The 26,974-nt window shown below is 39.8% G+C and overlaps 1 protein-coding gene across 1 annotated transcript in view; it reads right to left on the minus strand.

The window, feature by feature from the left end:
- Positions 1-19,868: 19,868 nt before the first annotated feature.
- The window catches only part of ANXA10 (annexin A10), a 66,410-nt gene continuing 59,304 nt past the window's right edge, over positions 19,869-26,974 (minus strand). Inside the window, exons 7-12 of the mRNA XM_061199506.1 lie at positions 26,440-26,493; positions 26,259-26,352; positions 25,503-25,598; positions 24,931-24,989; positions 22,299-22,421; positions 19,869-19,978 (exon numbers count right to left, since the gene is read on the minus strand). Coding sequence (XP_061055489.1) covers positions 19,910-19,978; positions 22,299-22,421; positions 24,931-24,989; positions 25,503-25,598; positions 26,259-26,352; positions 26,440-26,493 — 495 coding nt within the window. The 3' untranslated portion in view covers positions 19,869-19,909. The remainder of the gene's footprint in view (positions 19,979-22,298; positions 22,422-24,930; positions 24,990-25,502; positions 25,599-26,258; positions 26,353-26,439; positions 26,494-26,974) is intronic.

Here is a 26,974-nt window from a genome sequence, read left to right on the forward strand (position 1 = left end):
AGGTACGTGTAGTGTGCGGGGTGGCTGGGAGAGGCTGGTAGGGGCGTGTGCAGACTGCAGCTGGCCCGAGGCAGGTGTGTGCACACACTTGACCTTTGCCTTCAGTGTCCTATAAATGCACTTTCACAGAGGGTGTGGCCGAGGAAATGGGATGAAGCAGAGAAGCTGTGATACCCTACTTGCTCTTCCTCTTCCCTCAGCCTCTCCAGGAATCGAAGCCTAAGGCAGGAGACTTGGCTGGTGTAGAGAGGGCACTGCCAGGGCCTCGGTCGGAGCAGCAGCGGGCTCTGTTCCAGGTCTTCCCAGGGCCTCCCAGGACACCTGACCGCATCCTGTAGCAGCTGCCGGCTGTTGGGTGTGAGGAGGGAACCACAGACCACAGGTAGGAGGGGGTTTGGTGCCTCGTGCACAGGTGAGGCGGTGAGAAAAATGAGCGCATGTGTTTGGGGATTGTTTAAGGAAAGAAGTGACTGCTAATAGCTGAGATAAACTTGAATGTTAGACTTGGGGGGGCAGAATGGTGCTGCTTTCAGTCCCAAGACTAAGTCACTTACTTGAAAATAAATTAAGTTCAAATGTCCCCTTTGGATTGAATTCATATTTTTTAAACATAGTAAGACTTGGTACCAGCTTGATTATTTTAAAAAACGTGATACACAATTTTGCATTGTTTATAGCTTAATGTGACTGACAGACATGTGAAGGACACAAGCATTTGTGTGAGTGTGTGTGTGTACGTGTGTGTATATGTGTGTGTATCTGTGCGTGTGTGTGTTTGTATCAATGAGGAGCTTGGCAGGATTGATAGAGAAATAATGGCATTAACAAGTGAGAAATCTACCTTAAATGGTGGTTTGTAAACTTGGATTTTAAAATACTGTCAGCCTAGTTTTCTTGAGTGTATTTCTATGTTTAATAGCTAAGAATTGTCTTTCACTTTAAGGTAGGGGGTGATTTGTGACTCAACTAAATTGGGGTTCTCTGAACAGCAAAGTGTACTTGCAACATTTCAGTGAAACTGGAAATCAAGGGCAAAGTCAGTTCTTGTCTGTAGTTGCTCTTCAAGTCCAGCTGTGCGGCTCCCTGGAGCAGCTGCGTACCTGCCTGGGACCTCAGCAGCACGGTTAGTCTCCTGGGAAAGATGGGGTGTGGCATCAGACACACTCACTGCTTCAACTTATTTGCAAGCTTTTACAAAACCTCTCCGATCCTCTGATGACTCATCTCTAAAATTAGAGATAATAACTCCAACAATACGAAATTATTCAGAGGGCTCTGGGAGAATGTCTGGAAAAGACTTTTCAGAGAAACACCTACTTTTATATTAAAAATACTGATATATTATGTGGTAGAATGCAACATTTATATGCATTTTTACTAAAAAAAGTAAAGAATGAGACATCAATGAGATTGTGTGCTTGCTAGGGCTGCTGTTAGATGTTTCCCCAGATCCTGTGCTGTTGGGTATTTCAGGGGAAGCATGGGAGGAAAAAATGTCATTTGTGCTCAGCATTAAGACAAGCATGATTGTCTAGGATGTGCTTGCAGCTATTTCTTGATACGATTGGCCGGTGGGCTTAATCAAATAATGTTTACACATATTCTGTCTGGGGACCAGGGAAGACCCTGATGCTCTGTGAGCAGCATACCTGGGGCGAGTCCAGGGTGGGGCTACCTTCCTCAGAGCTGCTGCTGCCCTGTTTCTCCAGAATGCTCCTACCCAGTCTTTATCTGACAAACCCCTTCGAGCTCAAGCTGAAGCATCCTCTCCCCTGAGAAGCCTTATTCACTTCTCCCGGGCACTACCCCCTGGTGATTCTGCTCTAAAGAGTTTGTTTACCAGCTGCAGTGCAGCCCTCATCACGTCATTTCTTAGCCTGCGAACTTGTCTCTGGCTTTCTCTAGACTGGGTTCTTCTAGATGCTAGCGGCGTTGAGAATATTGCCTAGAATAATATCTAATATTATATTAAATGCCCAATAAAAGATGATTGAGTGGATTAATGAATGAATGAAATGAACATTCATCAAAGTGAAAGTATATTTATGGGCAATTGCATTTGCTGAAAAAAGCCAGAAACAGGAAGGGTTGGAAATGCGGCAGAATGGTCAACACTTTTACTTCTTCTCACATTATATTTATGCTTTTATGCTTTGTGAGGGAAGTATATTTTTACTGCTATTTTAAAGAAAAGGAAACTGCAGCCCAGAGAGGTCAAATGATTGCCCACTTACTGCATTGGCAGTATCACAGTGATGCATTTTGATGATGTTAAAAAACAAAATTCAACTGAGTAGATTTGAAGGTCTAATTGGCTTTATTCAAAGATTCATGAATCAGGTACCATCCCATCCAGCAAGTAGAAAGGAGCTCCAAGGAGCTGTGCAAAATGGAAGGTTTTTATAGACGTAAAGGGGCGAGATAAGAGAAGAGCAGATGACCTCATCTTTCTTTGGGCGATGGAAGGGGTCTATCAGACGGATTGCCTCACCATTGCTGACCAGGAAATTCCAGACTGACTGGTTTTAGACCACGATTGAAGTACAGTGAGTCCCCTACATATGAACGAGTTCCGTTCTGAGAGCACGTTCATAAGTCCAATTTGTTGATAAGTCCAACAAAGTTAGCCTAGGTACCCGACTAACACAGTCGGCTGTATAGTACTGTACTGTAATAGGTTTATAATACTTCTCACACAAATAATACATAAAAAACAAGCAAACACAAAAAATAAAGAAAAGCTTTTTAATCTTACAGCATAGTACCTTGAAAAGTACAGTAGTCCAGTACAACAGCTGGCATCCAGGGGCTGGCATCGAGTGAATAGGCAAGCAGAGTTACTGACTAGAGTGGGGAGAGGAGGTGGGAGATGGTAGAGCTGAAGGATGGTCAGCAATAGGAGACGGAGGGCAAGCTGCAGTTTCACTCACGCCTGACGCTGATGGCACAGGTTCTGTTGCTTGCTGTATTCAATTCTATCCACCCTCTTAAAAAAATGATCCAGTGATGTCTGGGTAGTACTGTACCAGCTACATCACTGCTGCTTTTACGCTTGCTTCCGGACGTCCTGGGCTCGAAACAAAGATACTGTACTCCTGTACTCTATATAGTACTGTACAGTAAAGTACACAAAAGCACAACCACTTGTACAGGATGCACGCACGTGACAGTGTATGCCAGACACGTGAACTAACTTACGTGATTGGACATGCAAGCGCACGTTCGCATCTTTGAAAGTTTGCAACTTGAAGGTTTGTATGTAAGGGACTTACTGTATATTTGAAACGAGAAGACATGAATGGTCAGTTTAACGGTAATTTGAAAATTTTGTTCTGGGAATTTTACTCATTGCAAGAAAAAAATATGATAGTAGCATTGGATAAGTGAGCAGAGCAAGCAGGGAGCAGGGTAGAGTGATGTAAGCCCGGATTCCATCCCAGCCCTGCTACTGAGCACGTAGGTGGCCGTAATCAAATTTCTTTATAGCTACTTTATTTATTTATTTATTTATTTTTGGCTGTGTTGGGTCTTCGTTTCTGCGCGAGGGCTTTCTCTAGTTGCGGCAAGCGGGGGCCACTCTTCATCGCGGTGCGCGGGCCTCTCACTATCGCGGCCTCTCTTGTTGCGGAGCACAGGCTCCAGACGCGCAGGCTCAGCAGCTGTGACGCACGGGCCCAGCTGCTCCGCGGCATGTGGGATCTTCCCAGACCGGGGCTCGAACCCGTGTCCCCTGCATTAGCAGGCAGATTCTCAACCACTGCGCCACCAGGGAAGCCCCTCAAATTTCTTTATTGTCAACTGGGCATCATACCAGTACCTACTTCAAAGGATTGCTGTGAGGATTGAATCAATGAATATATGCAGTGGGCTTAGAGCAGTGCTTGGCATATAGGAAACAATACGTGTTAGATCTTATTTTCATAATTGTCATTATTTACGGACAAAATGGCCCCTGTAAAAGGCAAAAGAATCAGCAGAAAAATAAGTATTCAGATGCAAAATAGATTTAATGAAATGTATAGCTTTCCCATACACTAAAGTGATGAAGAAAATAAAGTGTGACATAATCTCCCCAATAGTAGAAAATGGGAATTAACAAGATACTGCAGTTCACTTGTTAATCTGGCAAAGATTACAACGAACGGTTATGTTGATAGGATTGTACTTAGATGGATCCTTTACCAATATTCTTTACTGTAGTATTTATACTATAAATTTGTACTTAGAACTATATTTCCATGCAGGCTTTTAAAAAATATTGTGACCCTGTGTCTCCCAGACTTGGTATCCTCTACTTGGGCTTTAACTAGTTACACATTCCCCAGGTAATTCTGAAGGACCTTCCCAAGGACTTTGCTGCTGTGGTAGAGGAACACAATGACAGAATTCAAAAGAATTTTGCTTCCTTCCTCCTAACAATTTCTAAGCTGGCTGACATGAGAAAAGAATACCAACTGCCTCTCTCAGAAATTGGTAAGGTTGAGAACATCCATGAACAGACTGTGTAGTCAATAACGGAAAATAAATGTCAATATTTTGAGATATTCAATAAAATTAAACTTTAGAATATAAGGAGAAAACTCTTGCAAAAAGAACGCTTAGGAAACGAACATAATCCTTCAGATCTATGCTGTGCAAAAGTTATACTGAAATATATTATTTGGAATTAGCTAAGCCACCATGGATTTGATTTGACACTAAATGCTTAAAATAATTTTACGTTTTCTAGTGTCATTATAAGCTAACAGACCATGCAGTTTTCTAAATTTAGTCCAGAATCTCCCCTTTCCTCTTGATGGCATTTGTCTTTTGGTCAATATTGATGTTCTTCACTAGTTAAGCTTTCAAATCTGAATAACTTTGGAAATATAAGAAAAGGACTATTGGCATATTTATGGGGTTCATCAGTATGTTAGTACTTTCTTGAGTACTACGGGAGGGGGCAACAAGGAAGTTGAGGCATTGCCCGTGCCTTTGAGGAAAGGACAGAGTAAAGGAAAAGAAAATGACAAAAATATAAGGAAAATGCACTAATCTGTGCCAGATGAAGTAAAGGCTTTGGAAGCAGAGAATACACTCACCGCCCCAGGATGAAAAGAAGAAGAGACGCCTAAGAGGAAAATGAGAAGGGGGCGGAATTCTCTCCCTCAATTCCAGAAGAAGCAAGGAGGAAAAAATGGAGCAGTAAGGGCTGCTTGGGTTTATTCATATTTCTGGATAGATTATTACACTGGAATGTGGAAGGCTTATGAGGGACAGAGAGAAAAGGACCGGTTCATTCAATCATGGAATACAAAATTAGCTAGCAATGAGCCAACTTCATAGGAAAGAATTTATGTGCTTCCAGGAAATCGCCTACATTTGGGACTTAGAGGGGTGAATACATTTATCTTTCTTTTGTTTTTCTCTGGGCCAATGTGTGTAGGCATAATAATGCCTCCTCCCCACGAAGGGGTCTGGGTCCTGATCCTGGGACCCTGTGAGCATGTGATGTAGCCAAAGGATTTCTCTGTGATGCTGTTAGAGAACAAGTTGAGAGGAAGGAGGGGATGCAGGGGGGATACAGACACAGGGAGACCACGTGAGCCGTGGCAGTAGCTTCTCCTCCCAAGTTCACCTCTCAGGCCTGGGGGGCTCAACCAGAGCCCGTGGAGAGGGAGGTAGGAGTTTCCTCCCTTCTGCTGGGATATGAAGGGGAGAGATAGCCTAAGTGGGCAGCGATGCCAATTTTCACTCTGTTATGGGAAATCTTGCAGTTTTTGTAGCTCCAGAGCATCTTTAAAAAAAAAAATTATTGAAATACAGTGATTTACAATGTTGTGTTAGCATCTTCAAAGCAATGAACTGATAATGAAATGCGTTTTAAAGGACAGGGGGATGGTGCTGGACTTTGGCCTGAGATCCTCAGATCACTAGGGTCCAATGAAGTGCATTTTCTGTTTTGTAAATGGTGTTCATCCCATTTCTGGGTGATAGACACAGAGTTACCCTGCTGGACCAGTCGATGAGGACAAATAATAGCACCTCTAACAGATGCCAGAATGAGTTTAGTTTAAAAAGAAAGCCTTCCCAGTGATGGTCCGGCAGTATACTTCTTAAATTTTCATCTTAAATATTTTCCTTTCTAAAAAACTTTAATCATTTGCTTAGTAATAATGGTATAAACAAGTCTGATTTGTTTTAAATAATTCATGTTTAACAGGAGAACAATTTTCAATTCATTTCTTCTTCGATTTTCTACTTGTTTCTTACTAGACTTTTCAGGTAAAGAATGTGTAGACTCTGAGCTGGTCTGTCATCTGATGCCCTGGGGCAGACAGCAGGACAGCAGTCTCTCCGTTTGCCTGTCTGTCCAACATAACCGATCAAGATTTGTTTGATATCAGTGTGGTAAAATGTGTACGTGAATGTATGGGTGCAGCTTTCTTTTATCATGTTTATTCATTTAAGAGAAATAATTTTTACACGATGATAGTAGTAGCAAAGTGTCCACTCTACCAAAGCCATGTTACTCGTATTCCAGAATAAGAATTCCAGCTTTTCACTGAAGTGGAAGAACAAATCTTTTTTTAAAATACCTGAGTGGTTTTAAAATAGAAAATTAAATTAGGTAAGGAAGAGAATGTTACATTCTCAGTTAATCATCATGTACGGATTATGCCTTACTGTGGGGATCATTACGCCAGAGGCCCTGGCTGCTCACGTGTGGACCAGAGACCAGCACCACTAGCGTCACTAGCATTACCTGCTGGAGATGCCGTCCTATAACCACTGAGTTCCGATGCACATCAACATTGGGCACCCCTGCGATAGGCAGTGTGTGTTTGTCCTATTTTTGTGATCCTTGCACCTAAAGAAGAAGGTGTGTGATATACAGAGTAGAACCAACAAATATATAACGCGCACTTTAATTTTTAAGATGAACACATGAGCCACTGTTTCCTGTCACATGTGATTGGGGGTAATGAGTCTGCCAGCCAGCCTTGCCTGGGGCCCTGGTGACTTACCCACAGCATGTGGACGGGCAATACATTCCTTTTTTATTTTTGGATGGAAGGTTCTAGGAAATACTTCCTCGTTCTTTTTTTTTTATTGAAGTATAGTTGATTTACAATGTTGTGTTAATTACTGCTGTACAGCAAAGTGATTCAGTTATACATATATATGCATTCCTTTTTTATATATTCTTTTCCATTATGGTTTATCATAGGCTATTGAATAGTGTTCTCTGTGCTATATAGTAGGACCTTGTTGTTTATCCATTCTATATGTAAAAACTTATATCTACAACCCCAAACTCCCAATCTATCTCTCCTCCACCTCCCTCCCCCTTGGCAACCATAAGTCTGTTCTCTATGTCCGTGATTCTGTTTCTGTTTCATAGATAGGTTCATTTTTGTCGTATTTTAGATTCCACATATAAGTGATATCATATGGTATTTGTCTTTCTCTGTCTGACTTATTTAGTGTGATAATCTCCAAGTCCATCCATGTTGCTGCAAATGGCATTATTTCATTCTTTTTATGGCTGAGTAATATTCCGCTGTCTATATGTACCACTTCTTCTTTATCCATTCATCTGTCGATGGACATTTAGGTTGCTTCCATGTCTTGGCTATTGTGAATAGTGCTGCTGTGAACATAGGGGTGTATGTACCTTTTCGAATTAGAGTTTTGTCCAGAATGGGATTGCAGGATCATATGGTAGCTCTATTTTTAGTTTTCTGAGGAACCTCCATACTCCTCTCCATAGTGGCTGCACCAACTTCCCACCAACAGTGTAGGAGGGTTCGATGGCCAGTACGTTCTAAATGACTGTGAGGACGTCATTGGCCAAAGTCAGTTAATTATATTCTGAAAAGCAGTTTAAGAAAAAATAGATGTATATGGAAAGGAGAATGCTATTCCTGTTATATGTAGCTGATACAATATAAGTTTGTAAAGCCATGAATATTTTTTCAGGAAAAATGGATTTCAAAAAAATTTTTGTAGTATAATTCGGGGATGATAAAAGTGACTGTGACGTCACATTTCTAGTAAATTAGAGACATTGTTTCTATGATTTCAAAGAGTCAATATTTTGAGTATTGATTTTTTTAACTGATTTTATTTGGTCATTTATATTAAAGTGGAGAAAACCTTAATACACTGTTTGCATGTTTGACAATACTTCATTAAAATATAATGAGTTATTGTTTTAGTGAGCTAGATGTAAAGAACCAGAATGATCACATTTTATAATAGACTAAGGCACATCTCAAAAGAAAGACGCTAACAATCTAAAATCTCTGCATATCGTCAGGCTATGTTACAAACGATTGATGTGGATGCAAAAAATATTCCTCTCCTTTGCTTGAATAAATATGATAAGAGTGGAAGGGGATGCCCTTTGAACAGTTACATATTGGACTTCTACAAACACGGCTCCCTGTCAGCACTGACCAAGGATAACTGGTATGACCTTTTCTGTTTTAACATTCTTTATAGACAGGCGTGTGTGTTTGTGTAATGAATACTGTTACATTATGACTTACGAGAATAATTTCAAGATGCAATAATTTGAGTCATTAAGATGCAATTTATTTCAAACAGTTTAAAAAACACCTTTTCAAATTATGATTGTGGTGAAGCTCACATAACATCAAATTGACCATTTGAAAGTGAACAATTCAGGGACAGTTGATGCATTCATAATGAACAACCACCGCCTCTATCCAGGTATTAAACATTGTCATTGGCCCAAGGGGAAAGTCTGGACCCCTGAAGCAGTGACTCCCCTCCCCTCCCTCAACTCTGGCACCTACTGTTCTGTGTCTGTCTGTTCTCCATCTTGTGGATTTAACTAGTCTGGGTAATTAATGAATGGAATCATACAATTATGTGACTTTCTGTGTCTGACTTCTTTCACTAGGATATTTCGAGGTTCGCCCATGTTGTAGTGATAGCAGTACTTGACTCCTTTTTATAGCTGGATATTATTCCATTGTTTGTATATATACAATTTGTTTATCCAATGAATGAACATTTGGGTTGCTTCAGCTTTTGGCTACTGTGAATGGTGCTGCAGTGAACAAGCATGCACATGTATTTGTTTCAGTGCCTGTTTTCAATTCTTTTGTGTATAAACCTAGGAGTAGAATTGTTGGGTCCTGTAGTAACTCCTTGTTCAACTTCTGTAGAACCGCTGAAATATTTTCCACAGCAACAGTTTTACACAACCAACTGCACTGTACAAGGGTTCTACTTTCTCCACAACCTCACCACACTTGTTATTTTCCTTTTTTAAAAAAATTATAGCCATTCTAGTGTGTGTGAAGTGATCCATATCTCACTGTGGTTTTACTGTACATTTCCCTAAACACTAAATATTTTGAGCTTAATTTTATGTTATGAAAGAGATGTATATAGTCTTTGGGAAAATGTCTATTCAAGTCCTTTGCCCACTCTACAATTATGTTGTTTATCTTTTGTTGTTGAGTTGTAGAAGTTCTTTAGATATTCTAATACTAGCCTCTTGTCAGATACATGATTTGCAAATATTTTCTCCTACTCTGTAAGTTATCTTTTATTTTCTTGATAATGTCCTTTGATGCACAAAATTTTTAATTTTGAGGAAATCCAACCTACCTAATTCTTCTTTTGTTACTCATCCTTTTGGTGTCATATCCAAGAATCCATTCCCAAATCCAAGGTCATGAAGATTTCTCCCTATGTTTTCTTCTAAGAGCTCTTATATTTAGATTGTTGATCCATTTTGAATAGATTTGGCGTATGGTATAAGTTTCCAACTTCATTCATCTGCATGTGGATTTACAGTTGCCCCAGAACCATTTGTTGAATTCTTTCTCCACCGAATGGGGTTGGTAACTCGTCAAACCTCAGCTGACAGATATGTGGGTTTATTTTTGAATTCTCAGTTCTATTCCGTTAGTCTGTCTATTCTCATGCCAGTACCACCCTGTTTTGATAACTATAGCTTGTGAAATGTGTGGGTCTTCCAACTCTCTTTGTGTTTAATACTGTTTTGGCTATTCAGGGTCCTTTGTAATTCCATATGAATTTGAGGATTGTCTTTTCCACTTCTGCAAAAAAGGCAAAAAAGGCTGTAGGAATTTGGATAAGGATTGCAATGATCTGTAGATCACTTTGAGTGCTATTGGAATCTTAACAATATTAAGTCTTTCAATCCATAAACACAGGATATCTTTACATTTTTAGGTCATCCTTGATTTCTTTCTGCAATGTTGTAGCTTTCAGTGTACAAGTCTTTGACCTCCTTTGTTAAATTTATTCCTAGGTATTTTATTCTTATGCATGCTATTGCAGTTGGAACTTTTCCCTTAATCTTATTTTCAGAAAGTACCTCGCTTTCATGTAGAAACACAAATGGTTTTTGAGTATTGATCTTGTACTCAAAATGATCTTGTACTCAAAATGACTTTGCCAAATTTGTTTATTAGCTCTGATAGTTATTTTGTGGATTCTTCAGCATTTTCTACATATGGGATCATGCCATCTGTGAAAAAAGGAGTTTTACTTGTTCCTTTCCAATTTGAATGCCTTCTTTTTCTTCCTCTTACCTAAGGGCTCTGGCTAGTACTTCCAGTAAAATGTTGATTAGCAATGGTGAAAGCAGACATCCTTGTTTTGTTCCTGATCTTAGGGAGGATATTTCAGTCTTCTATCATTGAATCTGACCTTAGCTGTGAGCTTTTCATAAATGTTCTTTATCATGATGAGAGAGTGCCCTTATATTCTTAGTTTGCTGAGTATTTTTATGAAAGGACTTTTTTTCAAATGCTTATTCTGCACTAACTGAGGTGATCTCGTGGCTTTTTTCTTTTATTCTATTAATGTGGTGTGTTACATTGATTGGTTTTCTCATGTTGAATCATCCATGCATTCCTGGGGTAAATCTCACTGAGTCATAGTGTGTAATCTTTTAAATATACTTTTGGACTCAGTTTGTTGGTACTTTGCTGAGGATTTTTGCATCTATGTTCATAAGAGAAGTTGGTCTTTTCCTGTGATGTCTTAGTCTGGTTTTGGTATTAGGGTAAAATGGGCCTCATAGAATGAGTTAGGAAGCATTTCTTCCTCTTCTGTTTTTTTGGAACAGTTTGAAAAAGATTGGTGTTAATTCTTCTTTAAGTGTTTGGTAAAATTCACTACCAGCTGATCTGGACTTTTCTCTGTTAGGAGGGTTTTGATAACTGACTCAGTTTATTTAATTACTATAGGCTTTATTAGATTTTCTATTTTTTTGAGTCAGTATTGGTAATATGTATATTTCTAGAAATTTATCCATTTAACCTAGACTATCTAATTTTTTGTTGTAATGTTATTTGTTGATAATAACCTCATATAATCCTTTTTATTTCTGTAGCATCTTTCCCTATGTTCATTTCTGATTTTGTTTATTTGCATCTTCTTTCTTCTTCTTTGTCAATCTAGCTAAAGATTTTGTCAATTTTGTTGATCTTTTCTGAGATCCAACTTTTGTTTCACTGATTCTATTTTTCTATTATTTATTTCATTTCCCACCACACTAATCTTTGTTATTTCCTTCCTTCTGCTAGCTTAGGTTTTAGATCACACTTCTTCCTCTAGTTCCGTAAGTGTAAAATTAGGTTGCTGATTTGAGATCTTCCATCTTTTTTAATTTGGGCATTAACTGGTATAAATTTCCTTCTGAGCAGCTTCTCTGTATCCCATAAGTTTTGGTATGCTTTGCTTTTGCTGTCATATGTCTTTGTTTTCTAACTTACCTGTGATTTCTTCTTTGACTCATTGTCTGTGTGCTGTTTAATTTCCATAGAGTTGTCAATTTTCCTATTTTCCTTCTGTTAATGATTTCTAACTTCATTCCACTGTGCTCTGAAATGTGTCTGAAAAGACTTTGTGTGACTTCTATAATTTTAAATGTATTGAAACTTGTTTTGTAGCCTAACTTATGGTCTCTTCTGGAGAACGTTTGATACGCTTGTGAGGAGTGTAATCTTCTGCTGTTGTTGGGTGTGGTCTTTGAAATACGTCTGTTATGTTTAGTTGGTTTATGGTGTTAAGTCGTTCCTTTCCTTATTGATTTTGTGTCTAGATGTTCTATCCATTATTGAAAGTGGGGTATTGAAGTCTTCAACTACTAGTTTAGCCTCCATGTGTTTGTGTTTTTTACGTTTTTTTCCCCTGTAATTCATTTCTAATCTCATAGCGTTGTGGTCAGAAAAGATGCTTGATATGATTTCAATTTTCTTAAATTTATTGAGGCTTGATTTGTGACCCAAGATGTGATCTATCCTGGAGAATGTTCTGTGCGCACTTGAGAAGAAAGTGTAATCTGCTGTTTTTGGTTGGAATGTCCTATAAATATCAATTAAATCTATCTGATCTATTGTGTCATTTAAAGCTTCTGTTCCCTTATTTATTTTCATTTTGGATGATCTGTCCGTTGGTGTAAGTGAGGTGTTAAAGTCCCCCACTATTATTGTGTTACTATCGATTTCCTCTTTTATAGCTGTTAGCAGTTACCTTATGTATTGAGGTGCTCCTATGTTGGGTGCATATATATTTATAATTGTTATATCTTCTTCTTGGATTGATCCCTTGATCATTATGTAGTGTCCTTCCTTGTCTCTTGTAACATTCGTTATTTTAAAGTCTATTTTATCTGATATGAGTATTGCTACTCCAGCTTTCTTTTGATTTCCATTTGCATGGAATATCTTTTTCCATCCCCTCACTTTCAGTCTGTATGTATCCCTAGGTTTGAAGTGGGTCTCTTGTAGACAGCATATATATGGGTCTTGTTTTTGTATCCATTCAGCAAGCCTGTGTCTTTTGGTTGTAGCATTTAATCCATTCACGTTTAAGGTAATTATCGATATGTATGTTCCTATGACCATTTTCTTAATTGTTTTGGGTTTGTTTTTGTAGGTCCTTTTCATCTCTTGTGTTTCCCACTTAGAGAAGTTCCTTTAGCATTTGTTGTAGAGCTGGTTTGGTGGTGCTGAATTCTCTTAGCTTTTGCTTGTCTGTAAAGCTTTTGATTTCTCCATCGAATCTGAATGAGATCCTTGCTGGGTAGAGTAATCTTGGTTGTAGCTTCTTCCTTTTCATCACTTTAAATATATTGTGCCACTCCCTTCTGGCTTGTAGAGTTTCTGCTGAGAAATCAGCCGTTAACCTTATGGGAGTTCCCTTGTATGTTATTTGTCGTTTTTCCCTTGCTGCTTTCAATAATTTTTCTTTGTCTTTAATTTTTGCCAGTTTGATTACTATGTGTCTCAGCGTGTTTCTCCTTGGGTTTATCCTGTATGGGACTCTCTGTGCTTCCTGGACTTGGGTGGTTATTTCCTTTCCCATGTTGGGGAAGTTTTCAACTATAATCTCTTCAAATATTTTCTCTGATCCTTTCTCTCTCTCTTCTCTTTCTGGGACCCCTATAATGCGAATGTTGTTGCGTTTAATGTTGTCCCAGAGGTCTCTTAGGCTGTCTTCATTTCTTTTCATTCTTTTTTCTTTATTCTGTTCTGCAGCAGTGAATTCCACCATTCTGTCTTCCAGGTCACTTATCTGTTCTTCTGCCTCAGTTATTCTGCTATTGATTCCTTCTAGTGTAGTTTTCATTTCAGTTGTTGTCTTGTTCATCTCTATTTGTTTGTTCTTTAATTCTTCTAGGTTTTTGTTAAACATTTCTTGCATCTTCTCAATCTTTGCCTCCATTCTTATTCCGAGGTCCTGGATCATCTTCACTATCATTATGCTGAATTCTTTTTCTGGAAGGTTGCCTATCTCCATTTAGTTGTTTTTCTGGGGTTTTATCTTGTTCCTTCATCTGGTACATAGCCCTCTGCCTTTTCATCTTGTCTGTCTTTCTGTGAATGTGGTTTTTGTTCCACAGGCTGCAGGATTATAGTTCTTCTTCTGCTGTCTGCCCTCTGGTGGCTGAGGCTATCTAAGAGGCTTGAGCAAGTTTTCTGCTATCTTAGATTAATTTTTAAACATATTTTCTGCCAAATTGTAGATGGCTACTGATGACCCAGTTTCATTATTGAGTAGCTGCCATTTAGACTCTAGTTATTTTTGGAAAATCTGTCTCTTCAGAATGCAGCAATTCAGTGAGCATTGAGTTTTCCATGTGCCAAGCATACCTCCTATATACCAGGCACTCCTCTAAGGACTAGTCTAGAGGCACAGAGGTGAAAAGAGCCTTTGCTGTCAGGGAGTTGGCATTCCAGTCAGGGAGACAATACATGAGATGAAATTTTCTTAGGCAAGTGAATGATGAGCAGACATCTTCTATGTGACTGCTGGAGCCACTGGACTTGTCTAGTAGGATTCCCTGCTAGTGTTGGAGGGTCTCCTGCAGAGGCGGGGGGTGGCTGTGGCTCACTGTGGGGACAAGGACACTGGCAGCAGAAGTTCCGGGAAGTACTCCTTGGCGTGAGCCCTCCCAGAGTCCCCTTCAACTACTATTTTAGAACTGTCACTTTCTCTCTTCAATTCTGTCAGTGTTTTGCCTCATATATTTGGGGAATCTGTTATTTGGGGTCTATATGTTTATTGTATCTTCTAGATAAGTGTTATATCTTCTACATGAATCAACCCTTTTATCCACATATAATGTCTTTTTTGTCTCTTGTAACAGTTTGTACTTAAAGTCTATTTTTTTCTGATATTAGTACAGCCACCCCAGCTCTCTTCTATTTACTATTTGCATGGAGTATCTTTTTCTGTTCTTTCACTTTTCAACATCTTTGTATCTTTGTATCCAAAATTAGTCTCTTATAGACAGTAAATTGTTGGATTATGTAGTTTTTAATTCATTCTGCCAATCTTTTGATTGGAGAATTTAATCCACTTACATTTAAAGTAATTACTGATAAGGAAGGACTTACTTTTGCCATTTTGATATTTTTTTTAATAAGTCTTATGCTCTTTTTTGTTTCTCAGGGATAGTTTCTGGCAATTTTATCTGTCAATGGGTATACTTTCTAGTTTCTCTGTATGCATCATAAGTTTTTGTTGAGCACTATACATTTTGAATACAATAATGTGGTAATTCTGGAATTGTCTCCCTTCTCAGGGTTTATGTTTCTAGGGGTCCGCTGTGGCGTTGTTTGGTTTAATGACTTTTCTAAACTATTTTTATAAAAATCTGTGTAAATTGTTCATCATGTATGGCCTCTGAAGTCCTTGTTTCTTTATTTTTTTAATTAAAAAAAAAATATTTGTTTATTTATTTATTTATTTTGGCTGTGCCGGGTCTTAGTTGCGGCATGCAGACTTCTTAGTTGTGGCATGCGGATTTCTTAGTTGTGGCATGTGTGCGGGATCTAGTTCCCTGACCAGGGATCGAACCTGGGCCCCCTTCATTGGGAGTGCAGAGTCTTACCTACTGGACCACCAGGGAAGTCCCTGAAGTCCTTGTTTCCTTAGACTGTATTCAGCTAGTGTTTGGACAGAGATTTTTTTGAACACAAGCGGGAGTGGGAGAGACGGGGGGGGGGGGAGAGAGAGGAGGTGGGAGAGACAGGGAGAGGAAGAAGAGAAAGAAGAAGAAGGAGGAAGAGCAGGAGAAGGAGAAACGGGAAGAAAATGAGAAGGAGGAGAAGGAGAAGACGGAGAAGAAGTAGGAGAAGGAGAAGAAGAAGGAGAAGGAGAAGAAGAAAAGGAAAGAAAAATCTTCCTTCCGTTCTTTGCAGATTGGCTCTGTGCTGGGATCTCCTTCAACACTGAACCCTTTTATGACTCACCCTACCCCCATGTCCTGCTTGCACTCATCCTGGAGCAGCAGTAATGAAGGCTTGGGGTCTTCTCAGGTCTTTTCTAAGCATGTGTCCTGCCCTAGGCATCTGCATGGCTGTCTGAATTCCCCGATGTATGTGGGTTCGCCCAGATTTTCCTCAGAGGTTTTCGTTACTCAGCTGTTTTGTCTTGTCACCTACAAATTGGCACTTGCCATCTCCCTCTGCAAGGATCAAATCATGTGCTGCAGCAGCTGCTGACCTTCAGCACCCCCTGAAAGGAGTTCAGGGTGGAGAGCAGAAATGAGACACTCTGGGCTCTGGGGAAAACAGGCAGAACAGGTCTTCAGATAGATATTTTGAGGAGAAGATTTTATGAGCCCAATTCTTGCATCTCCTCGTATCTAGAAAAGTACTAAAATCCTTCATGGTGAAGTCTGCTCCTCGTGGCCAACAGTAACCTTCATGAGACTAGTGGAAGCCTTCTGCAAAAAATATGTGCTTGATTGCATGTACTCCCCCTTCACCAAAATCACATCTATACTGTCCTCCTCCCTTCCTCCTCTTCAGAGCTGTTTCTCAGAGCTCTCTGAAACGCTGTCTCCCAGGCTCTAGTCCTCATTTTGCCCCAAATAAAACTTAACTCACAACTCTCACGCTGTGTGTTTTTTACAGTTGACAGTCTCGACTGTCATCTTTCACCCTCGGCAGCTGCCTCGCTATCTCCCTCCCTGACTGAGCTCTGAGCTCTGAGCTCGGCCGAACAAAGACAAGCACCTCACCTCAGTCCTTCCTGCAGCTCCCAGACAGGTTAGGACAGACAGGTGAACAAGGCCGGCTCTGCTCCCTGGGGAATCGGGGACTGGGAAACGAGGCTGATGCTAAGCTAGAAGGAGGGTGGGGAAAGGGTGAATAAAAATGTCTCAGCGCTTTCCTACTTTTCTAACCTGTTCTTGACTCTGAGTTATACCTTGGCTTATTTTCCACCCTTCTGGCAGCTTTTGCTTGAGTTTTTGATGTTTCTGTGCAGGGATGGTCCCTCCTTCTGCCTGCTCTGCCGTCTTTGGTGACATCACTCACATTTGGCACTGTTTTAACATGTAAAATAACAACTCTGGTCATAATAATGGGCTACTCTATAAGAGCACTAAAAGTCATGCTTTCTTAGCCAAACGATTAGCCTCTTTACTAGTTTGGTCAATTTAGGGCTACACGGAACAGAGTAAGGCTCTGGATGCAAAGCACAGGGGTATGTCCTGAGGTATCTCCACGTCTGGCTTTATTTTGTCTCTGGAAGGGCCAGCAATTCAGTGGTAATTTATCTTTTCCTTGGCTGTAGATTGAGAACCCATCAAAACAAAATGTATTCCTGTAATGTTACTCTCCTTTCTTCTATAGGTTAAACATGGGCGATGCATTTAAGTTAATAACAGATTTTGTGCTTGTCACTCAGACCATCAGGTAGAGTAAATGCCCCTGCATGTGAAACTCCTATAAGCAGCTGAACGTCTTTAAGTACAAAAAACCATGATAATAATTGAAACACTTCATCTCATACAGGATCTCACTAAGTGAATTATGTGATGACAAAGATGACAACGTTGTGTTGGCATTTAAACAACTAAGTGAAGCATTCAACAGAAAACTTGGGAGAAAAGAACGACCCTGACCGTGTCCAATTTTCCTGAGTCCTGTGCGCCTAGGAGACAGAGATAGCCAGAATGCCACCCTTTGTGTTTCAGGACATGGATCACTGCCCCTTCCTGCATGACAAAGAGGAGGCTTGCAAACAACCCCTTGTTCCCTATGACCATCCTCAACACACCCTCCAAATTCTCATGCTTTGTCTCATAAAGGATTAGCTGAACTGATTTCTCCTGCTGACCAACTGGACAAAATACCTGCTAACTTGACCAAATATTAGTCAGGCTTCTCCCATCTGCCCCACAAGTCCCTGAACTTTAATCCACCCTTAGGCTCCTCCTGAAAGCTGCCCGGAGGGGTCCCCAGATCACCTGTCCCTGCCCCAACCCCAGGTCACTGTGAGGTCAACTGTGCAATCACACCACACACACCCATTCCCCTGCACCTGATCATTTCCAGCCTTGTTTACTAATCCCTATAAATTGAAGATCTTTTTCTGCTGACTTTTGAGACCCCTGCACATCCCACGGTCAGAGTGTTTTCCCTTTGCAGTAGGCTTTTCCACTTACTGCAATGGTCTTTTCCAGTAAATCTCTTCTTACCTAAGTCCAGATTTGTTTTTTTTTGTTTTTTATTTATTTATTTATTTATTTTTGGCTGCGTTGGGTCTTCCTTGCTGCATGCGTGCTTTCTCCAGTTGTGGCGAGTGGGGGCTACTCTTCGTTGCAGTGCGTGGGCTTCTCATTGCGGTGGCTTCTCTTGTTGCGGCGCACAGGCTCTAGGCGCGCGGGCTTCAGTAATTGGGGCACGAGGACTCAGTAGTTGTGGCTTTTGGGCTCTAGAGCGCAGACTCAGTAGTTGTGGCGCACGGGCTTCATTGCTCCGCGGCGTGTGGGAACTTCCCGGACCAGGGCTTGAACCCTTGTCCCCTGCATTGGGAGGCGGATTCTTAACCACTGCGCCACCAGGGAAGCCCCAGATTTGTTTTTTTTTTTTTTCCCCAGATTTGTTTTTGATTTGATTTTCATGCTGCGCTAGAGATGTAAAAGATATTACTTAACTAAAGTATAGATTCCACAATTTATTGAACAACTTATATAAAGATATCTTAGGGTGGAAAGTTTTTCGTTAGACGTCCAAGTTCTCATTAGGAATTCTAACATTTTTCTTTTAAGAGTTTTAGCTTGTGTAATAGCTATGCTAAATGTCTCAAACAATTACTACTTTGGCTTGAAATGCTAACGATTTTTTTTAAAGACAGAAATAAAACCCAAGTTAAAATTATACATTATACACTGTAGCAGTGAGCTGAACTCTTGAAAGTAGTTTCAGATGTCTAATTATTGCATGTTTCTAAATGTCCTGCGTTCTTCCCCCAGGCAGACCCCAGGTTCTGAGCACATTTTCCATGTCCCTGAGACCAGTGGGGACACATCTACAGAGACTAGGCTGTGAGCCATTGAGAGCGTTCCACGTGGAATAAAGCACATCCGCCAGCGTCACCAGTACGTCCAGATTTATTGCCTGCGTGTCCACATTTGCCTTGCTTGCCTTCCTTAACTGCTGCTTTCTGTGACCTCATTTGTGTGTCCCCCCTGCATATCCTGGGAGCTTATCCCTCTGTCGTGGGCTCACCCATCTCTGTCCCTGCTTTTGCTCTTGGCTAGACTGTGGCGTCAAACTAGATTCTCCCCCAAATGTGACTCAGTGAGTACTTTTTCTTTGCTGCTCCTAATTTACCAAATTTTCAGACACAGAAGGGAACAGCCTTGACTAATGGCACAAATCATACAGTTACTTCCCAGATAGGCTTTGATGCTGATGTTAAGCAGTGAAGACAAACAAGGAGCCAGGACTTTGCTGACATTGCCTGGGCAAGTGGCTGGCTAGGCACTAACGCCAAGAACAGCAATAGCTAGAGATGTTGCCTTTACCAGAGTGGTTGTCAAATACACAGCACTCACGCACACATGTGTGCACACACATGCCTATTTTTCCATCTAAGTTTCTTACACAGCTAAGCTTGACAAGTATATATCTGGCTGTATTCTGCTGTTTTATATCTTTATTTTCATTTAAAGGGACCTGAGATGTTCACTTTGGCTTTATTGCGTTTGTCCAGAGTCTTGAGTGGGGAAGGGGATGGCCATGCACCCCGTTTCCCTCATCTCCCACAGCATGCTGGGACAGCTGTAAGCAGATCCACTCCTTGTAGGGAATTGACGGTTCACATTAAATAACATATTTCAATGCAATAATGTCTTTTATTATTCTGTTACACGCAATCTAACGAATTTCTGATTTAGCTATGTGCAAATCCAATCTCATACACTTTTGTCAATAGGTTTTTCTTGAATGACCTATTGATAATAATTATTCTTGGAATAATTTTAAAGAGAGAAAAGAAAATATGATTCTATAGTTTTGTAATAATGCTACTAACAATGCATATTAATCACAGAATCTATATTTTGACGTGTCTCTGAAAATGAGTGCATCCTCCAAATCCTTCTTTTTATTTAGTAATCGTCAGCATCACCGGCACAGATGGCAAGCAGAGCCTTCTCGTAATGCCCTGAAGCGAAATGCTGAAAAGAAGAAAATGTAATGTATTTGAAATATAGTGTCATAGTATTTCTAAAAAGAAGCATAATTCCTCTGAACTATAGAATGAAAGACCATGGGCCGTTAGCATCTCAAAAATTATTTATTTTTTTCATCTAAATATTTAATATGCCCTGAGAACTATTACCTGGAAGTTACTGAAAAATAATACCATGGTTATAATCAATAGAACGAAGTTTATATAAAGTTGATGGAACCCTAGTGTGTTTTTATAAGAAGAATAACTTCCAGTAGAATCAAATCTTCTCCTCAACTTGAAAGAGGTGTCCTCATTTATTGTTGTAAATCAGTGTAGAGTCTGGAGGGCAGATTGGGCAATATGCCTCAGATGGCTTAAAAACGTTTATACTCATTAATGCAGAAATTCTACTTCAAGAAATCTATCTTAAGGAAATAATGATCAATTATTGATGAGCCCAAGACTTATGCTCCAAAATATACACCATAATATTATGTATAATAGTGAAAAAGTAAAAAGCAATAAATAATAATGTGGGGTAGTTTATGTACTTTAGAACTTTTACAGTGGGATCCATGATTTAATAAAAATATTTCTTTAAGTAGTAAAACATTTTTTGAAAGAAAACATGTACAAAAAAATTTTGTTATTGGTTATCTGTGGTGGAGAATTAGGGCCATTTTAATCCTTTTATCATGCTTCCGTAGTTTCCAAGTTTTTCAAAAAAAATGACAGTAATAAATAGAAGGAATTATAAAACTTATCTTTGTTAAAAGTCAACTCTCTTGGGCTTCCCTGGTGGCGCAGTGGTTGAGAGTCTGCCTGCCAATGCAGGGGACATGGGTTCGAGCCCTGGACTGGGAGGATCCCACATGCCGCGGAGTGGCTAGGCCCGTGAGCCACAATTACTGAGCCTGCGCGTCTGGAGCCTGTGCTCCGCAACGAGAGGCCGCGATAGTGAGAAGCCCGAGCACCGCGATGAAGAGTGGCCCCCACTCCCCACAACTAGAGAAAGCCCTCGCACAGAAACGAAGACCCAACACAGCCATAAATAAATAAATAAATAAAATAAATAAACACAAAGTTTAAAAAAAAAAAAAAAGCTGAAATAGTAAAAAAAAAAAGTCAACTCTCACATCCATGTTCTCTTACACAAAGTTGTGTAATTATAATTCACTGCCTTAAATGCACATAGTAAAGTGGCATTAATCATATGTGAATATTAGTAGATTTTGAGGTGGCTGTCGTTAATTGCTGTATAGGTATTAGAACTAGTTTATTCATTTAGAAAATGAGTTATGACACGCATTTCTCAATGAGAAATGTTTAGCACCACTAAAAGTTTAAGGTTTTGAAGGTGGCTGTAAGGAGAGTTTTATCAAAGACGAAGGAGGAAGATGTCTCTTAAATGCTCCATTAACCCTTCCTCTTGGAAACCACTTTAGCTTCCTGAGGGCCTACAAGGTCTTCTGGGTTGTGTGATCTCTTGCTCCTTGGGTTGTCAAGTTTCTTCCGTATCTTTCAATAAACTAAAAAGCTATTTTATGCAATTGAAAATTTCAATGGAAACAATGTGGACAAGGTAACAGGACTTAGCTATGTGCAAAATATACATTAAGATATGTTCTAGGCCCCTGTGCTTGGGTTACTGCTCTGAGGGTGCCATCTTGAAGTTCTTTATACTTTTTTGAATGAGGGGTCAAATGTTTTCATTTTCCATGGGGTGCCCCAAATTACATAGATGGTCCTACATATTCTGATAATTCTTTGCTAGGTTTTATCAAAATCCAGGCTAAAGCTTAGGTGTATCAGAGTGAAGAAACCACCGGCCTGTTGACTTCTGAGTCATTGCTTCTTGGCATGAGCTTCAAGGGCTCATGGGATGGCAATGTGCAGAATTTTGCGCCCATGTGATGGGATCTGACTGGCTGCCCCCTCCTATGACAACACAGGAGAGCTGATCTCAGAAAGCTCTTCACAATTAATGGGCTCTTCTTGCAAAACGTTTTCTTCCTGGTGCTGATCATTCTTGGGCATTTAGCTTGTAGAGCCTCATCACATGATCATGGGATGAATAGTTTACATGACAAACCAATGACTTTTGCTTAAAACACATCAAAGAGGAATAAGTTTTGTCACCGAGGTGAAGGGATTTTTCTCACCTGTTGGTGCACTAAGGCTGCCTGACCTACTAATGTAGATGATCCCAGCCAGAATATTTAACTTTTTAGATTCCACCGTGAAGTTACTTAAATTACAGCTCTTGTTTCAGTTTCGAAAAGGATCAAATATGGGTGCAAATAAATCACGAATAGGAGACTTACTTTGATATCATGGAAGAGGGACTTCCCATATCTCTCTTTGTATCGTTTCCTTATGGTCATCAGGTCTATTTCACTTCTGGCAATTAGAATCCTGATCACGGTTTTATTATGGAAACCGAAGTCCTAAAAGACACAGCCAAGGGGAGAAAAACAATAAGGAAACAGCACCTTAAAGTCAGTCTCTCTAAAATCGACTCATCCTCTTTTCTGTGGCCCTGTGCTCCTGGTCCTGTATCCCTCAAGCCCTGGCATCCCCACCCACGAGCATTGACTCAGACTCTGCCTCCCCTCTGTGACCCGCACCCCCCACCCCCGCACTGTACACACACAGTGAAGTGGTCCATCTACTCTGCTTCTTAAATGCCCTCTAATCTCTATTTCCAGGGTCACAGCCTTGATGCTGGCCCTCATCACTTCACCTGACTCTGCAATAATCCTCACTTTTATTTAAAAAAAAATTTTTTTTTAATTGGAGTGTAGTTGATTTACAATGTTGTGTTAGCTTCTGCTGTACAGCAAAGTGATTCAGTTATACATGTACATATATATATATATATATATATCCACTCTTTTTTAGATTCTTTTCCCATATAGCCCATTACAGAGTGTTGAGTAGAGTCCTCTGAGCTACACAGTAGGGCCTTATTAGTTATCTGTTTTATACATAGTAGTGTGTATATGTCAGTCCCAATCTCCTAATTTATCCCTCTCCCCTTACCGCCTGGTGACCGTAAGTTTGTTTTCTATGTCTGAGACTCTATAATTCTCCCTTTTTAACCTGGTCAACCTCCCCACTGTCTTCTGAACGCTGCATTTTAAGATGCAAATCTGATCATGTGCTCTTTCTAGGTAAAAATTCTTCCTGGGTTGGGAGGTGGGTCCCAACTCTGTTAGATGAACGTCAGCGTTTCTGAGACGGCAATTATATTTTTATTTTATCGTCTGCTTATTGTGGAAAACTGTAAAAGTAAGAATTCCAGGTACTCAAAATATTTGCTGATTTAACCTCCAATACTGAAAAATACACAGCCATCCCTTTCTGTGTACTAGGTCCAGAACGAATACCGCTTCACAAAGCAATTTCAACTTGTCTGTTCAAATGGAGTACTGGTGACATCCACTGGCCAGGAAGCAGCAGCTAATTTTTGATGTCTGAGTGTTTTGGATATAGACCTACTAACAAACTTTTACATAATTTGAAGTGATGAAAATGAATGATCCAACCAACTTCCCATATTTAAGTTGTGTATCATTCACTTAGAATACACTGGAGAAAAACAGAGATTTTCTTTGGTGAGAGCTGGTGAAAACAGCTTTTGAACAATACTTGACATTGGCAGGAGGCCTTGTATATGAACACTCTGATTACTGGAATATACACTCCTCTGCTGTACCTGCAAACTGTTCGTGAGTACACATACCTTCCTTTTTGCATTGACACACACAGCAAGGGTAGAGTTTTTATTTATTGTTAGGATAATTGGCCCTCACTTTGGGCATAATTGGAATCAGAGTAATGTGATTATTTTCCCAAGGTCATTCACAAGTGAAGCTTTACTCTTTTTGCTGGAGAAGGAAACGGTTGATGTCATCCAATATCCTTGCCCAATACACTTTTAAATATACAGTTAATCAAATCCACCTTTATTCTTGGAAATAGAATAAAAAAGAAGCAGAGGACAGTGGGCACTGATCTTCATCCTGCGTTCTGAGGATACATGGGTTCTTGTACCTAATAAAAAATACTTGTACATCAATAAAAATCAATAAATAAAATATTCTTGATGATTAGCATATTATCCAAGCTTGCTGGCTACCTCTAAGAAGTTGGTCTATAACAGTTACTTTGAGGATAAAACACTCCCTTAAAATTATTGTACCACTGAATTGTTTTTAATGATTTTCTTTGAGTTTTCAGGGCTATGACATGTATAGTGATTTGTATGAGACTTTTTCATTTTCTAAATATTTTCGTGCACATTGTGGATGAGATATGCATTGTCTCATGCACATAAGTGTTTGTTTCTTTGAAAATGAATGCACCAAAGATATGCAGTTGACTATCACCCAAAACTAAAAAACATTCTCACTTAATTACAAAAATAGCTTTAGAGTTTATTGTTGTCTAGCTGTCTCCTTTTAAGTGTTTTTTAAAATAATACTTTATGTTTAAAAATAACCACTCACGTGTTGTGTTTTTAAAGTTCAGGAATGCAGCCATTTCTTTCTGAGAGTTTGTAATGTTTTGACATTTTCTGCTTGATGCCATATGTTGTGTAATTGCCTGAGTATGAGGGGGTGGTCTTCATATGTGGTAAAAGCATTTGGACCTACCAGTTTCTCCAGACGCTAAGAAATGCTAAAGCACTTCTCCTTGGGGGGAGAGGCCCCAAGGAATACTTCTTAGGTACCTCTGTTTGATACAGAAAGCAGAGCATTATCTTTATTTGTTGGGTCTCATTTTGGTGTATAATATATTTCTTCACTGGAGCATATTTTCTTTGAAATTAATATATTTGCATACAAATTCAAATATGGGAATCAATATTTAAATAATTGAAGTAAAACTAGTCCTTTGAGAAAGTAGACATGATTTCTGGAGAAATTTTAAAAATACGTGGCTCATACTTACATGGATTGCACTATATAATCTGTAAGCAAAATAGGCTGGTTTGTCTCGAACACAGAGAACTAGGAAAAATCAGAGAGAGAAGAAAGTTTGGGAGTGACAGCACATATTTTCTTCAAAATTTGGGAAACAATGAGAACGCGCTTTTTTTTTTTCCAGTTACAATCCTGGAAGACTGATATTTTGTGAGTTCTCTGTGGGAGATCCCTCATTGTACATTGTATTAAAATGTCAACATTTAGAATAGCAGTAAAACCATAACCTTCTTTACAAGGGAAAGGAAGTTAGTATGTACAAGATGAATTTAAAGGTGGGAGATCCCAATTACCTGAGAATTCAAGGTTTCCTAGTGTGAAAGTTGACAGCTGTTAGGAAGGGTATGGGTTCATGAAAGTTATTAGCTTGCCAGTTTAGTGCATTGTATCAGTAGCTGATGCATGTTTCCTCTACAGAGTTAACATTCTGTCTAAATAATTAAATTCAGGGGAAAGTGACTCAATCAAGAGCTTGCTCATGCGTCTTTAATTCAATCAGAGCTAATCAGCATTCATTGTACCAAACACATTATTACTCACCAATTGCAACTAGCAGCTCTTGAAAGGATCCATCATAACATTCATTAATGGCATCTACTATGTCTTGCCCAGAAATAGTTTGAAATTCCTGGAAAACTTCAACAAATCGATATAATTCAAAGGAGATTTTATGAATATTATAAATTTAAAATGCAAACATGGATTTGATTGCTTATACACAGTGAAGGTAAGTAAAGTATAGGGGTGGGTGTTGGGTTGCAGTAGGCCATCTTTTAAAATGTTTTTATGGACTTTTGTGTGTTATATATAGTAGAAAAAAACAAGTATTTTAAAAAATAAGGGAGACAGAAAGGTACAGCAGTTTGGGGAAAGTCGAACAAAGCGCCTGTAAGACCAATAAGGCAGCTTCACACAAATCACGACTTCAGTAATAATGACCTTGGTTCATTACGGACTGGTTAACCTGTGTTCACCATATTCTTTTTAAGACAACATATGATGCACCTAACAGGAGATAGGTAATATAGGTAAGTTCTCCATCAGAAACAGGTGGTTTTAAAAAGTTTAGTATTGAAAGGTTATGTGATTCAATTATTGGCAAAATAAAATTCTAGAGGAACTTCATCCTTAGCAATGTTATTAGACGAGGCACGTCTGTATAAACATAACCCCAAAGAGGTACCTTTGAGATAACTGGCTTTCCTCTCTTCATATGTAACACCCCCCTTTCCCAATTACCTACTTGCTTTTTATTCTCTAATCAGGGGGTAGCTGTAAAGAACAGAGGGCAGTTACCCAGCCACAGCTGCTGGTAGCTCTTGTTACACAGGATCATTTGCAACAGCGTTTTGTGCTCCCCTGTCCTCTGCTGGCAGGTCTCCCACAGCACCTGAAACATCACAGGCCGCCAGGTAGCACCGCGGCCCCAGGCTGGCGTGCCCAAGGTCCCGCGGTCGCCCCAGGGCTGGCCCGTTACCATGGCGTCCTGGGCAGCCGTGGCAGGGTCCGTGTACCCTTCTTCCCTGGTTCCCTGTGAAGTAAGCACAGGGTTCCCTCTGTAAGTGCTCTGAATTGACAACTTAGTAGGGTTACCGGGACACAAATCTTTGAGCCACCAAACACACTGGAGACTCCTAAGAAAGTTCTATCATTAGTCGGAGTTAGTCTACATTTCTTGGGTACTTTATGCAATGCAGGTCTTTTTAAAAATGTGGGCACTTTTCATTTTTTCTTTGTAGCCGAGGTAATCTTTCAAAGGAGTTGACAAGTTTTTTGCTTTTCCAATTCCCCGGGCGGTATCTCCGCCGCCCACCCCTTCAAACAGCGCCCACTGCCTGGCCGGCTGGTAGAGACGGGATTTTAACGTCGTCGGAAGGAAAAGGCAGAGAGAAAGCGTGAGTTAATGCTCGGCCTCTGACTTGTAACATCTCATATAGGCAACAGTAAAATAACCATGAAATCCAGAATGTGTGCAGTGAGAGTATTTTGTAAATTTGTTTCACTCCTGCCTC

This window comes from Eubalaena glacialis, chromosome 9, assembly GCF_028564815.1.
Source record: "Eubalaena glacialis isolate mEubGla1 chromosome 9, mEubGla1.1.hap2.+ XY, whole genome shotgun sequence".
Classification (NCBI taxonomy): Eukaryota; Metazoa; Chordata; class Mammalia; order Artiodactyla; family Balaenidae; genus Eubalaena; species Eubalaena glacialis.